This window comes from Rhipicephalus sanguineus, chromosome 1 (assembly GCF_013339695.2).
Source record: "Rhipicephalus sanguineus isolate Rsan-2018 chromosome 1, BIME_Rsan_1.4, whole genome shotgun sequence".
In the NCBI taxonomy this organism is placed as follows: Eukaryota; Metazoa; Arthropoda; class Arachnida; order Ixodida; family Ixodidae; genus Rhipicephalus; species Rhipicephalus sanguineus.
The window spans coordinates 318,081,591-318,096,062 of record NC_051176.1 but is presented as its reverse complement, the minus strand read 5'-3'; the positions used below and the strand labels follow the sequence as shown (position 1 = coordinate 318,096,062).

Genomic DNA, 14,472 nt, shown 5'->3' with positions numbered 1-14,472 from the left:
ATCGATTTGCAGAATCAACAGTCAAGCACCAAAGACGGCGACTGCTTGCAAGAAACGACATAGGACGTAGTTTGTGGAATGCACAGAAGCTGTCCTTTATCAGATACCTTTCTCATGCAGTAAGCAGTATGTCGAAATAGGCCACTGCAGGAATGATAGGTTAAGAGAGCATTTTAAAAGAAGTGAATGTTGGCTGAGCTAGCATTTTAACATAGTAAATACCATCGCAAGTAGCGGAACTAGACAGGACAACAGTGTTCGTCTGTTCCTTTCTGTTGTCCTGTCTAGTTGCACTACATACGATGGCGTTTATTACAGACCATTGTAATCTTGTAAACAAATGCAACGATGGACGGCTGGCGTTACAGTGTAGAGAATGTGAGTGAGAACCTTTCTTTCAGAACACAAAGGTTTTATCAGTTAATATAGTTGAACTAACGAGGTTGATAACAGAAGCTGCAAAAATTGTAAAACTGGGTACAAATTTTGTTAGCACTCCGCGACTGTCCTCGATTAAAGCATTGACTTTCTTGAGCATGGAGTAGTTCACGAGGTGATTAGTGTGCCGTATATTTTGCTAAAATAAAACTGAAGAAGACATATCTCTCTGCATGGCACCTTGGTGAAGCTTGAGCACACCACCCCATTGTTTATAAGTGCCTCATGTGCAATAAACCATTTTGTTGAAAGTTAGTGCACACATTGTCCCTCCCTTTTCGGCCTTGTGTTGCTTATGGGCGTTTACCAAGTTTTTACCAAGTGAGTTGAGGCCACTGATCAGTACAGACAGGAAATAAGATACGGTGGAAATTTCAACCACAAATACACACAAGCAAAGTACAAAACATAGTGAACAGTAGAAAACTTGTAACAGCCAAACGAAAGTACAATTGAACAGTTGATATTGCCCACACAATGCACTTAAAGTTAGGTATGTTTCAGAATCCCGGGTAAGAAAAATCAACGAGTTCCTCCACAACGGTGTGTATCACAATGGTGTCGTGGTTTCGGCAATACTCAGAATTTTATTTTCATCCTGCACCAAATGGCACAATGAAGTCAGTCAAGCATTTGTGTGCAACAACTTACCCTATGTCTTTCAGAAATTATGACAAATCGGAACTTTTTAGAACCATATTTTGACGCTATCTGCAACGCCGGAATGATTATATATACCACCTACACAATGCATTATAAGTGGCACACGCAGTGCCTTTAACAACTTTCACGCATCCGAGGGCGAACTTGTGAAGCATTTGTGCATTTTCAAAACTTTAAGTACCGATGATAAGTGTGGTCTGCGTTGGCATGTGGTACCTGTCGGTGGAGGTACACGCACTTTCACTGTCACACGCTTCGCAACACGGATCGTTATTCATTGTAGTACTTGCGCGAAAACAAACGGGGACGAAGAAAGGAGACACACGGTGTCTTCGTCCCCGTTTGTTTTCGCGCAAGTACTACAATGAATTCGTTCCAACTAGGCCGGCTAGCAGTTTTGCTACGGATCGTTAGCATGCATGACATTATCTTTGAACAGTTGAGTTATATGCACTGAAAGGTGGCTTAATTTCGCTCCCATTATGTTGTTCCGAGGTGATCTAGCGTAAATGCGGCTCAACCATAGCATCAAAGTCAGCGATGTTTTTGCGAACGCGATGGGGCGCCAATGGTTTTCTTTTATCCTTCCATGGAAAACCCTCTCGCGCGGCGAGCAAAACATACACTTACTTCTGTTGAGTTTCTAGAAGGCCACAGTGATGTCCTCGAACTTCCACAGGAAACAAGGGCCGGGCAACGAGAAGACAATGTGTCGCTGTAGTAGCCGGATTCCGCAAACGCGAAACTATAGCGAAACTGGCGAAACCAAATGCGTGAATAGGAAGCGTACCCCCTAGCGGTGTTTGCAACAAACAGCAAAAATGAGAAAACAAACGAATAAAAAAACACTATGAATTTAGTAAAAACGTAAAAGGAATGCCTGACTACTATTACGTGTAAAAATGAAATAGGTAGCGTCTTGATTCACGCGTAAGTAACAGATTTCTCGAAGTAGTTTCAGTTACGGATCTCTAAGGCAATGCTTCTGATCACTGTTTGGAATGCTTTTATTACTGCAACCGACAGATTCTATTTTCGAAGGCAATTATGTATCATTTCCGGCACGTTTTCTACATGTCACATTTAAAACGACATCTCGATCTCAAGTGAGAACTTTTTGCTATGGCGAAATAATTTTTCTCGTGTTCTTGTCGGGATAAATCTCAAAGGCTATGCTTTTGCAATGCAAACGCGAAACCGGACGAGGTGAATGTACTTGCAAAGAAAGTTGTCGATGCACGTGGCCGCAGCGTTACCTTTTTTTTTGTATCAAGGTACTACAATTTATGTCAACAAACAACGATCCATCTTCGGCGATCGAATGATCGCGGGCAATGAAATAGAGATCAAGTGCGTCTATTTTGCGTCCTAAAAGCAATTTTATTTCGCCACTTCGTACGGCGTTAAACCAATCAAAATTTAACATCAAGGATATGCAGCGACCGAAACTGTTTAATTTGCGCTAACATCCCTACATGCTCTAGAAAAAAACATTTCGTAAACTTTTAGAAAAAGCTTCTTGTACAAAACGTTTTCTCAACGTTTCCTACAAAACTTCTATTGGAAAATGTCTAGTCAACATCGCACGGTATACCAAGACATGTATATACCTTCCTAGTGGTTTCAAGAAGTTTCTTCGACGTTTTGTGTTTCGTGGGTTATGACTCTGTTACATGGATAACACGCATATTTACGGTTGTCTCAGAGTATGCTACATAAAAGTGTACTTTTTTTGCACTGTTACAATATGAAACTGGCAACAAATTGAGTGCGAATGACGTTCTCTCTCTATATATATCCGACGGAGTGAAGGAGGCTTGCCAATCCCTCCTCCCCCCCCCCCCCCCCCCCACACACACACACACGTGAACAAGTTGCTTCGCCAGTGAATAGCTATGTTGCAACTCGTTATCAGGAGCTAGAGAAAACAATAGTTGTTGAAATGAAATTTAAACCCTTTTATTTGCAATGCTGCTTATTCGAATGTGAATTTCGGCTAACTTAGCATGTTTTGAAAAATGTGGTAATGTTTTGCTGCATGTGTGCACTAAGGACTGCCGTGGTCATGAATTGAATCACTGTGCTCATATACCTTCTCCGGCACCACACTCTGCTGGGCAGTGAAGGACTTCACTTTTCCAAGTACATCAGCGCTTCTTTTGGGTGAAATTATTGTCGCTTCCCCTACAAGGGTTATTTCTACCTTCTCCTCTTCTTTTTCCTGAGGTAGACTAAGTGGCGCATGTCTCAACGTGAGTCACAGGTGACATAGTCCTGAAAACGCAAAGCGCTGCCTGTACCCAGTCTTTCAGACAATTTCTGATCAATATGACGTGGGAGGCATTGGATGATGTCACAAAATATGTTCATAGAACTGAAATGCGCTCTGCACTAATTTAGTTAAATTGAAACGCGTTAGCATTGGGTTGAATGGCGTTTCAGCGGGGGATTCAAAAAAGGTTCGTACAGAAGAGCTTGGGTGTGGGCTAGTTGGAACATACTGCAGAAAAATATTTTAGCGCTGCAAAGTTGCGGACAAGAAGAAACATTGACAACACAGACGCGCTTCGTCTGTGTTGTCAATGTTTCTTCTTGTCCTCAACTTTGCAGCGCTAAAATATTTTTCTGCGGAAGGTTCGTACAACTGAATAGTTCGTTTAACTGACGTTCGTTCAAGTGGTATTTTGCTGCATAGTTTTAATGAAGGGAAGGGAAAATGAGAGGGACCCATGAGCTGAAAGCACGGACCGACATCTGGCGTGCTCTCGCGCCAAACGTGTGGGCACTCTGAGGCAAGCGCTCCAGCTGATCCCCTACCGCGGGTTGGCGCTCGTGTCGCGAGCGCGTGCGCGGCATAGCACTCAACGCGCGCCGGTATTCGACATGCTGAACTCGAGCGGGGCGTGCGCCAGCTGCGCGCTGGAGTTCCCACGCTCCATCCGGACATCAGCGACGCTGGCTATCGCTCTGCTGCTTGTGTTGGGCACTGTGGGCAACGTGCTCGTTCCAGTGGTGGTGTGCAAGAGCAAAGACCTTCGGAACTCGACCAACCTGTTTTTGGTCAACCTGAGCGTGTCCGACCTCCTCGTGCTTCTAGTGTGCATGCCTACCGCCTTGGTCGAGCTACACTCGCCGCCGGAGGTCTGGCTGCTTGGAGATGGAATGTGTGAGTGCACCATTGTTTGTTGACTGCTGCAGCCCGTGAGTTGCGTTACCGATTTGTGAAGCTAGGAGATTGCCAATACTTGTTCTCTCGCGCGCGGACCCCTTTTGCCTTAGCTTGCATTACGGCGAGCTTGCAAACTTCTCTCTGCGCAGGAATATTTCCAGGAATCCAGGGAGCATCTTCTGATGCCTGATACGGAAATATTTAGAACAGCTACATGACTACCATATTTCGTTTACATTAACTAGTACCGTAATAACTTAAAAGACAAACGATTTATTGCTACCACTAAAGCTCAAGCTCAAGCTTAGCTGCAAATTTCATCTCTCGTTGCAGAAACTGTAAAACAATTTGAAAATACATCTGAGACATTGTTATGAAGAAGATACGCAAATTGTAAAGTGACAAAACGCGAGAGCACAGCGTGGTGCATTAAAAAATTTCGAGAAAACTGAGACATCACATAGTATACAGGGTAGAATTTCTGATAAAAATCCGCAACCGAGGCATGTCACCATTGTGCATGTTCAAATTTGAGTCCCTGAAGCAGGCGTTGTTTTTGCATCGGTAAAACACAGCTTAACACAGCACCGTGCTGTGTTAGGACGAAGGGAAGCCGTACTCCCTAACTTCCTTGACACAATGGGAACAAGGACGCGTGCCACTTTGAAAGCCATTGTTTAGACAGACTGGGTGCGCATAACGGAATGCGTTGGGACGACCCGCGCCTTCGATATGGCTGTAATTCAACCATCTGGGGCCACCATTTGTCTGTGCTTTGGAAAATTGACGATGGCAGGAAAGATGTTGTGAAAGCGTGAATGGATGGGTGGTAATTAGGAGCGTCCCTTTTGAAACAGGGCAGTGGCTTGCGGGCCACTTAACACTGCTGTCACTGTATTCGGTTAGATGCGAAAAATAGACTAACCCTGACCTGGCAAACCGGGTGACGGCATCAGTGATGGTTATTATTGCATTCTTTTTGTGACAATGGCGGCTAGTTGTGCAACTTCATCTCGCCACAGGCCGTCAGTCGGGTTTTAGTAAGCCATGGTTAAGAATATTAAACGCAGAATAAAAAAGCAGGGACGTGAACAAGCGCGCATCCATGTGTCCTTTGTTTTTTACCACGGAACTGTTTAAGGCAGCCGTAGTTTGTGCGGCCCATCAGGTATGTGCCACAGAAATTGGGTAAATCCCACTACTCACCACTGGTCCACTAAAAAGGAAGAAGGCAACAGTTAGTCCAACACTAGGGAACGGGAAATGAAACGGCCGCTGCGAGAAGACCCCGAAGCGATGGAAGGCCTACGTCAACGACGACCTGCCCGTAGATCTGAGAGGTGCGAACGGTTGGTTTCAGCGCGAGAGTGTCTCTCGTTGGACATCCATGTCTTGTCTGTGAGTGTCTGTGGTTTAACTCGAACCCACCTGCGCTGAGAATCAATGTAGAAACGACCTAGCATTACCTAGCTAAAGCCTAGCAACGACCTACAAGCAACCTAGACACAACCCTCAACACCTAGCTAAGGCCTAGAAACAACCTAGGAGAAACCAGATTAGTCTTCAAAATCGTCCAGTTTCGCTGTGTCAAGCCTTGAGCGGCTTGGTGCAAGCTTAGCCAATTTTTTTCGTCCTTTTGTTGATTCCGCACCAAAAAAAATCGGCAGATCCCGCGTACCGTGGGAATCAATGTTATGCGAAGCATGCGGAGGAAAGGTGACTGTGGCTTAATTTTTTTACATTGAGCGAAACGCTACGAAATGACACTAAAGATATGTGGAAATGATATACGCACACATATATGTTGAATAGTCGCACATGTGCTCTATAACCAGTTGTTTACAGTTGCGCAACGATGCCAAGAGCAACACAGGTCTTAACAACACCAGGCGTGGTAAGGTGATATGTAGTGCTTATACTTGTCCGTTATGATGGAGACCGAACGCACGTTTCAGGCACGTTTCATGAAACCGTGTACATGTGTGGAATGGGTTCGTGAGAGTTCTCAGGTAGATGGCGCCGAGCGGAATGTCCGTGTTATTGTAATTGCTGTGCCAACGCAGACCTTGCCGATTCCGCTGCTTGTCTGTGTGCGTTCTGTGTCTGCCGGCCGGCGAAGTGGGATGCGGCCTACGTTGAAGTTGCGCATCGCCGCGTTCTTATATGTGCCCACGACGTCACACCTTCAGCGAAGCCGCTTGCTGTGGATGACACAGTGGGCTCATCGCTCCAGGTTTTAGAAAGTGCTAACACGCCAGTTTCTGTGAGCAGAGCGTCTTTTTCGAGGTCGTGTATAGACTACGTGCGCGTGCACGGACTACGTTGAGTGCGGCGAGCGTTAGCCTGATTGTTGTAGTTGTGACATCGAATGAAGGTGGTAGCCCAGTCCAAGACAATGTCTAGAGACCTGTTTGCTAGCCGCGTCATGTCGTCGACAGACTGGTTCGATAGAGCCGGCGACATATCAGAACCTGAAGTCACCTTTTGCATTGATGATGTATAGGGCGTCGAGGCTGGTAGCCCTGGAAGGTGCTACGCTGACCAACTTCAGTGGTTGGCGCTTATCGTATCCATAGACCACCTGGGCGTATAGTTATGGCATTTGCTTGCATAAGGGGGAACTATGTCCTCTTACACGAGATATTTTTCTGGCGTATATCGTGCTTGTGGTAGTTCGCATTACCACGGTCACACATTTCAATTCTGTTGAGGGGTGTGCGGTTGTGATGTGCTTCACCCTGACTGGGACGACAATGCCTACCGTGGACGTTGGAAATTCAAGCCGCAGTCACACGAGCTTGCTGTGTTCGTCACGCTCGATGTACCACAAAGTGCTCATGTTTCCATTAACGAGGCCGCCGCTTACGTCGATGCTGGACGTTATCGTGCACGGCTTGCCGATGCTCAGGCAAATTGAGGTCTGCAGGCCACAAATGTCGCCTGCTTTCATCTTCGCCACCATGGTCAGGGCAACCCTGTGTACCTGCGCGTTCTTATAGCCAGTTATGTTGTCTCATGCGGGCAGTGGCGTACCAACTCGTTTGCGAGTGGGGGGGCTGGCATTGCTCACTATGACCGCCGCCGTCTATCTATCTATCTATCTATCTATCTATCTATCTATCTATCTATCTATCTATCTATCTATCTATCTATCTATCTATCTATCTATCTATCTATCTATCTATCTATCTATCTATCTATCTATCTATCTATCTATCTATCTATCTATCTATCTATCTATCTATCTATCTATTTGATTTGAGGCGCTTTTTTATATTTATAGAGCTGATCAAATGACTTGCTTTTCAAAACTCTTTGTTTTAAATGAAGGTTGTGCAGGCTGGGCCGCCCTATACCGCGACAACACAGCAGTCTTTAATAACATTTTGGAAATATTACAGTGATGTTTAAAAAGTACACCCAAATTTAACCTGATCATCTGAGTATACCATCAGCAAACTTGCCAGTCTTAGTTTGGCGTTGTAGATACGATGAGTATGAAGAACCTGCTATTACTCTAGTACCTTAAATTCTTAATAAACAAAACCTGTGGCTGTCAAAGCAAGGTGATTCGCAGAAGTCTTCAGGATAAGCCGAGTGCCAATTTCTTTACTGTTAGAGCCCTCTAATATAAAGTCTTTCTAAAGGAGAAGCTCAAGTTCAGTCGATTAATACTTAAGGAAATCACATTGAGCTGGTTGTGTACAGTTATAAGATTATAAATGACTACTAATGTATATACTAGGTGTCGTTCCTTGCCCTCCTATTTTTCCCAATTTGGGTGGGGGTTGGACGGAAAAGCGGTGAAGTGGCCCTTTACTCCTCCCCTCCGGATCCTCCAAGTTAATAGCCTAGGTAAACAGCGTAAGCTCAACTTTTCTTACGAGAATGGATAACTGGGCTAGTTTGTGGGAACTCATGTTAAGGCAGGTAGCGCAAAGAGACACGGACACAAGCGAAGAATAAGTGCACAGGACAAGCGCCAAGTCAGGTGGCGCTTGTCCTGTGCACTTATTCTTCGCTTGTGTCCGTGTCTCTTTGCGCTACCTGCCTTAACATGAGTTCTCAACTTTTCCTTGAAAAAATGTGCGCGATTATAACGTTAAGCTACCGCGCATTGTTTCCTTTCTTTCGGTCGTTAGCTGTTAATGATTGGTAGTAATTTTCTGGGTCATGCTCACAGCACCTGCTCGTAAAACGACGCAACAAATGACGTGTAAGTGATCCACCACGTAATTACCACGTACGCACGACTGCGTAAAAAATAATTATCATGGACTATTTTCACTACGGCGTATTGTTTGTCATTGGTTCTTGGCTATTCGTCAAAAATGTTCAATGTGCCATAAAATCGCCTCCTTGTTACACGGCGTCACAAGTCTGCGAAAACTCGCGGCGTTAAAATGAAGTGTGCCCAATAAGCAGCACATTACTATGCTGAACAATAACTCATTTATTTCGGAATAGCCAGACAGTGTGTCTTTTAGAACGCAATATAAGAAGGCTGCCCGCCAATCACATTGGCAGCGGCTGCTTATAGCAGCGGGGGAGATGGATTCATATGTGTATAATAGATACTTTCAGTTGTAGTATAACGATGTTGACCTGTTTTTGCGCGTGTACAACTCTCCGTGAACTCATCGCTGCTGATAAAGAGGTAGAGAGAGAAATTATCATTATTAGGAACAGGCACAATCCTTTCCAGGTAGGCAGCCGTCTTAGTCCAGAAAGCCGTGGACGCTGATCATCTCCCTGATGAGGTAGATCAAGTAACGGGGAAACTTGAAAGCTGGTCTTCTCAATGTGCTCGAGTCCACTACCTTGTTACAAGCCGCCACGATCGCTGCAGGCTACCATATGATAAGCCAAGTGAAGCAGGCTAATCGGAGACTTAAGTGGGAATCTATTTTAGCTGTCCTGGCAAGGCACAGCTAAAATACTGGACACTTCGGCACACTGATCAAGTCAGCGCAGCTTGAATATGGAGCAGTGGCGATGCTATTGGTTTTCAAAGAAACTGAATTTCCTGAAAAAGGAGAGCGTTCGATCGGGCTATAAAACGTTTACTGGTTCCGCTCATATTTGCGTCGCGGATTACTTAAATTTCAGGCCAGGCAGAACAAAATAGAATCATCACAGATTGCTGTAATGTTATAGAGCCCCTGCTGAGCGATAGCCTCCTCTGCAAGGCTTGAGCACAAGACGCACAAGCGTGGAATAGGCAGCCCGCACCGCAGGTATACTCTATAGTGCGTGGTCATGACACACGGAGGACAGTCGTCACAGCAGAACCGTAGGACAAATTTTATTACAAAATTACGTTATTGCTGCGTTCAAGTAAAACCTTGCCTGACTTGTTAGTTTCCCAGTCTGCAGCCGACAATAACCACCGTCGAAAGCGGGGGGGGCTCCGCCCCCGCAACATTTCTCAGTGGGAGGGCTAGCGCCCCCCTTGTCCCCCACCCCGCCCCCGGTAGATACGCCTATGCATGCGGGATGACAGCACATTGTCCGCAGCGTCGAGGCAACGTGCGTTATAGCGGTCGACGTCCGCATTGATGTAGTATAGCCGTATGCCGTCAGGGCACTTAGCAGCGGCTTCTTCGCGAGTCACAAAGCGGCCCTCAATCCATCTGACGTCATAACTGGTCAGCATGAGGCCATCGCTCAGCCTCATAAGAAATGAAGAGAACACTGCGTCATTCTGGCGGACCATATGGACGAGTGGAGGGAAGTCGAGCGTTTTCCAGAGGAGTTCTGTTTTCAGCTCCCTCACTAGTTTTTCGATTCGATGTGTATGTTCGCGCTTACTGCGTTGATTGAGACTGTGACTCAGCTGTGGCACATACCCGCACACCATGGTATGTGCCACACGTGACTGAGGGAAAGGGTTTCATGTCGACACCAACATTACGTCTGCATAGGCTGTTTTTCCAAACCAATTTATAGACCTGGCGTGGCTCTGTGGTAGAATACCTGATTGCTACGCAGAATGCTTGGGTTCGATTTCTGCTGGGATCCTAATTTCTATTCTTTCCTTTCGTAGGGTCAATGCTGCCACTGTCGGTTTTTCTTAGCGCCCTGGCATTTAAATTGCGAATGTCTGTTCTCGCCGTTCCTGGGTACATATAAAATCTCAATCACTTGTGGCGCATACCGGTATACCACGACCCGTGGCATACGGGTATGTGCCAGACGTGCCTGGAGGAAAGGGTTTGACGACGTACGCCACAGGATTTGCACGTTATTGATGTCACGACCCGACAGTCATATTCGTCAAATCCTCTTATCCTTCCATGCCAATTTTGGTCTACACTGAGTTAAGGAGGCGATCACGAGAGCACCCACACGTAGGCGGCTAGATAGATAGAGAGGTGGATACGCAGATAGAAACGTTCCAAGTGCCAAAGGTTCGATAAGAAATGGTTCGTATTTAATATTACCATGCGTTACCAAACTTGCCATGGTGGTGAAGTGGTTATGGTGCTCGACTGCTGACCAAAAGATCGCGGGATCAAATCCCGGCCGCGGCGGCCGCATTTAGATGGAGGCGAAATGCTTGAGGCCTGTGTACTTATATTTAGGCGCACGCTACAGAACGACAGATTTTTTTATTATCATTTACGTATACTGCCATCTCGCATAGCAAGATATTGCAGGAGTGAGTACATACCTACACTAAAAATACAATATGAAAAGAGTATATACATTGAAAAAAAGTAACTATATCAGGAAACTATACACAGCTCATGAGTGAACGTAGTTTGGCAATAGCTCAACAAATTCATCATTGCACAACTCCAAACCATTCGGAATGTCAATACTATGAGGAAAAAAGGATAACCTAGAGCAATCAATGGATGATTTCAAAGGAACTATGTTAATGTGGTGACTTGCTTTAGTGAGTCGAGAAGAAGAGTTTGTAAAAGCAATAGGTGCATCGATAAACGTTCCCCTATGAGCAATTTTGTGCAGCAGGACAAGACGGTCACATGTACGTCTGTGGGCCAAATGTTTTAGCTATAATTTGTTAGCATGTAATGTCGCTGAAAAATGGCGATCATAACGATTCCATCTAATGGTTTTTTTCTGAAGAGACGTTGGCATGATGTGGTTAGCATACGACGGATGCGGACTCAAGTAGAGGCTTTATGAGCGATCTTTATACCACTAGTTTACATTTCTGAGTTGCGTCTCGGAGGTTTCTCTTACGATAATCCAGCTTTCTTAGCGCCATATTGGTTATATACTTAACGTGACAGATCAGGGGAGAGAGTAACACCAATATATTTGAACGTGTCAACACTGGCGAGCTGGTGATCCTGACTAAAACATGTAAATTTTAATGGTTGCTTTTTATTTGAGGAAGTCATTGAGGATGTTTTCTTCAAGTTCAGTGACATGTGCCACATTTCACTTCATTCAAAAAAGCGGTTAAAAACTTCATTTAACTCTAACTGATCTTGAGCCACAGGATAATAAGAATATCTGGGGTTTAACGTCCCAAAACCACGATATGATTATGAGTAGAGACCGGATTTTAGGCAAATGCCTATTTTGTTCCTTACGGTCCTATCGCGCCATTTTGATATATGAGCACGAACTAGAGGCTAAGGAGGGCTTTTTTAATGTTTTCATAGTGCCTATAAATGCCTATTTTTGGCGTTCGTGCTTATATGCCGATAAGGGCCTATAAATGCCTATTTTCAAGAACTGGCGCCTATATGAACACTATTTACCTCAAGTTTCGCCTCCCGGCGCACATTGAGCCCTTTATTCATGTTACCGCAAACAATGACGGTTCGGAACTTTATGGGGTTCAACCTAGTCCTCTGTTTCATCCAACTCCCGGAAACAAGCGCTAGCAGCAGTGAAATGGGACGCAGCGGCGAGCATACACCGCTGCGCTGACATGGCACGAAGGGTTGGCGAATGCGAAATTGCGGAAAGCCATCACGGGAGAGTGAAGAACAAAAGAAGAAAAAAAAATGTGCGGTGTACGCGGCTGTTGTTTAGTTTGTAATTTACTTTTTAACCCTTTCCCTACCGAAGACGAGCTGAGCTTGTTCAGAAAGTTTGTACCGCTCCAACCAAAGATGAGCTGGGCTCGTCCACATTCAAAGAAGCGTATGCGGGCAGCAAAATTAAGCTATCCCGATTCATATTGCTGAGTTCTGTTCGTCTTCAACAGATGGCGCAGTTAAAAATTAAAAAAAAAAAACGCGCTCAAAGCATGCCTTTTGGTCGAAAAAGGACTGGATTCTGATAACTGGAATTGGAAAACGGCGTCCTCCTCTGGGCTGCGCGTGCCGGCAGCGGCTTTAAAAAAAATGGAAATAAGAGCTTGTTCGCCAAGGTTTTGTGGAATGAATAACTTCAGTTTTCCTGCGAGTGACGCAGCGACTGCACAGAGCAGCATATTTTTTTCTAAATGATCGGATTAGGACGAACACCGCGTCCGAACGTATCGGCAGTAGACGCCGATAGGTGTAAGCAAACCCACACCGACGCGCCCAAAGCTTTCTTTCAAGGGTCCCTTGTTCCTGCGCATTTTTTAAAAATTTCAGAGACATTTTATGCACCCAAGACGGGAGAGGTTAGGGCACTTTTCGTGGTGTAGGGCAGTGAAGCCAATCCTCTGCATATTAAAAAAAAATATTTTTTGCTTGTATCTTGCGAACAAAGCGCCTTTAAATAGTTTTTCACTTGTTTCAAGACACATAGAATCAAATCGGCGAACAAAAAAGTCCATATTTTTGTATCGTTTTTGGCCAAAAATTCAGTGGCGAAAGGGTTAAAGTGTTCACCGCCAGGGGAGAAACTGGTTCTACGCTATTCGACCTGGCCAATAGAAAGAATCCCCTCCTTCTGCTATTTTAGCGATCTGGATGTCTGCTCCTGCTCTACCCTTCTCAGCCATGCCGAAAAAAAAAGCACAGAGGTGTGTGTTGATTCGTCCGTGGACACTTGACCCACCATGCTACAGAATAAGCGGAGAGACCGTGTTCTGCAAAGCGGGCGTGACAAAGGACCTTAAACAGTAACATTTCTAAATATATGTCGCGCACGTCTTCCTTTGAAATTATTTGCATTTATGTAAGAATTTATTGTGCCTATATTTACGCTGTTGGAGGCCTAAAACGTCGTTTTGTCTGCCTATTTTTGGCGTCTAAAACGCGCTTCTTTAATGCCTAAAAATCTGGCCTTTGATTATGAGAGACGCCGTAGTAGAGGGCTCCGGAAATTTCGACCACCTGAAGTTCTTTAACGTGCACCTAAATCTAAGTACACGGGCCTCAAACATTTTCACCTCCATCGAAAGTGCAGCCGCCGCGGCCGATTAGCCACAGGAGAATAAAGGACGCAGTCATCGGCATACACTCTAAGAAAAAAAAAGCGTATGCGTGACTCTTTTCGGAGAGTTCTGACTTGCCACGTATACGACTCTCTCTAAAAAGTCAAGGTGACTCTCTTGGTGGGTCAGTGTCGGCGCGCTCTAGGAGAGTTCCCTGACCCTCTAGGAAGAGTAGCAGGACTCTTATCCGAAGGATCACGTTACCACTTATAGGAAGTCAGACGACTCTTGCCAGTAACACTCCTAGGGGGTCAAGTGACCCACACCGAAGCGTCAAGCGACTCCACAACTATTTTAAGCTGCTCATTTGACCCTTGCTCTGCTTTTGCGCGACTACTGTTGAAAATAGTGAAGTATTCATTTTAAAGGGCCCCTCACCAGGTTTGACAATTTTGAGCTAACGAGCGCAATGCATGCACTAGGCGTTCACGATCACGTCTGCCAAAATTTGCAACGCTACGCGCCGCGGAAATGGGTCAAATTTAAAGGTGAACGCTGCTTGCCCTTCCTCTCGCGGGCGCGCGCTTTAGAGAATGAGGGGATGACGTACATGAGAAAATGGCCCTACGTAGGTGGTAGTGCTGTGACGTCGCTCCTCTACGTGGACGACTGTGCTCTGACGTCGCCAGCAGTAGCACGTGACACTGTGATAATTATTTGACAGGACATGTGTAGTTTGTGTAATTTGCTGCTTGAATAGATTAATAAAACTTGAGAGAATTAATGAGACACACAAAGGGAATATGTGCGTTCTTTTAATCTTTTTCGTGAATTGTAGCGAGATGCGGGGCTAATGTGTCTCCCTTTCCCATGCGTTCGTGTCCCCGCGGTTAGCGCATCGAGCAGA

At 45.4% G+C, this 14,472-nt stretch overlaps 1 protein-coding gene across 1 annotated transcript in view; it reads left to right on the top strand.

Moving 5' to 3' along the window:
* Window positions 1-3,984: 3,984 nt before the first annotated feature.
* LOC119383626 (QRFP-like peptide receptor) overlaps window positions 3,985-14,472 on the top strand; it is a 258,219-nt gene continuing 247,731 nt past the window's right edge. The window contains exon 1 of the mRNA XM_049413154.1: window positions 3,985-4,267. Coding sequence (XP_049269111.1) covers window positions 3,985-4,267 — 283 coding nt within the window. The remainder of the gene's footprint in view (window positions 4,268-14,472) is intronic.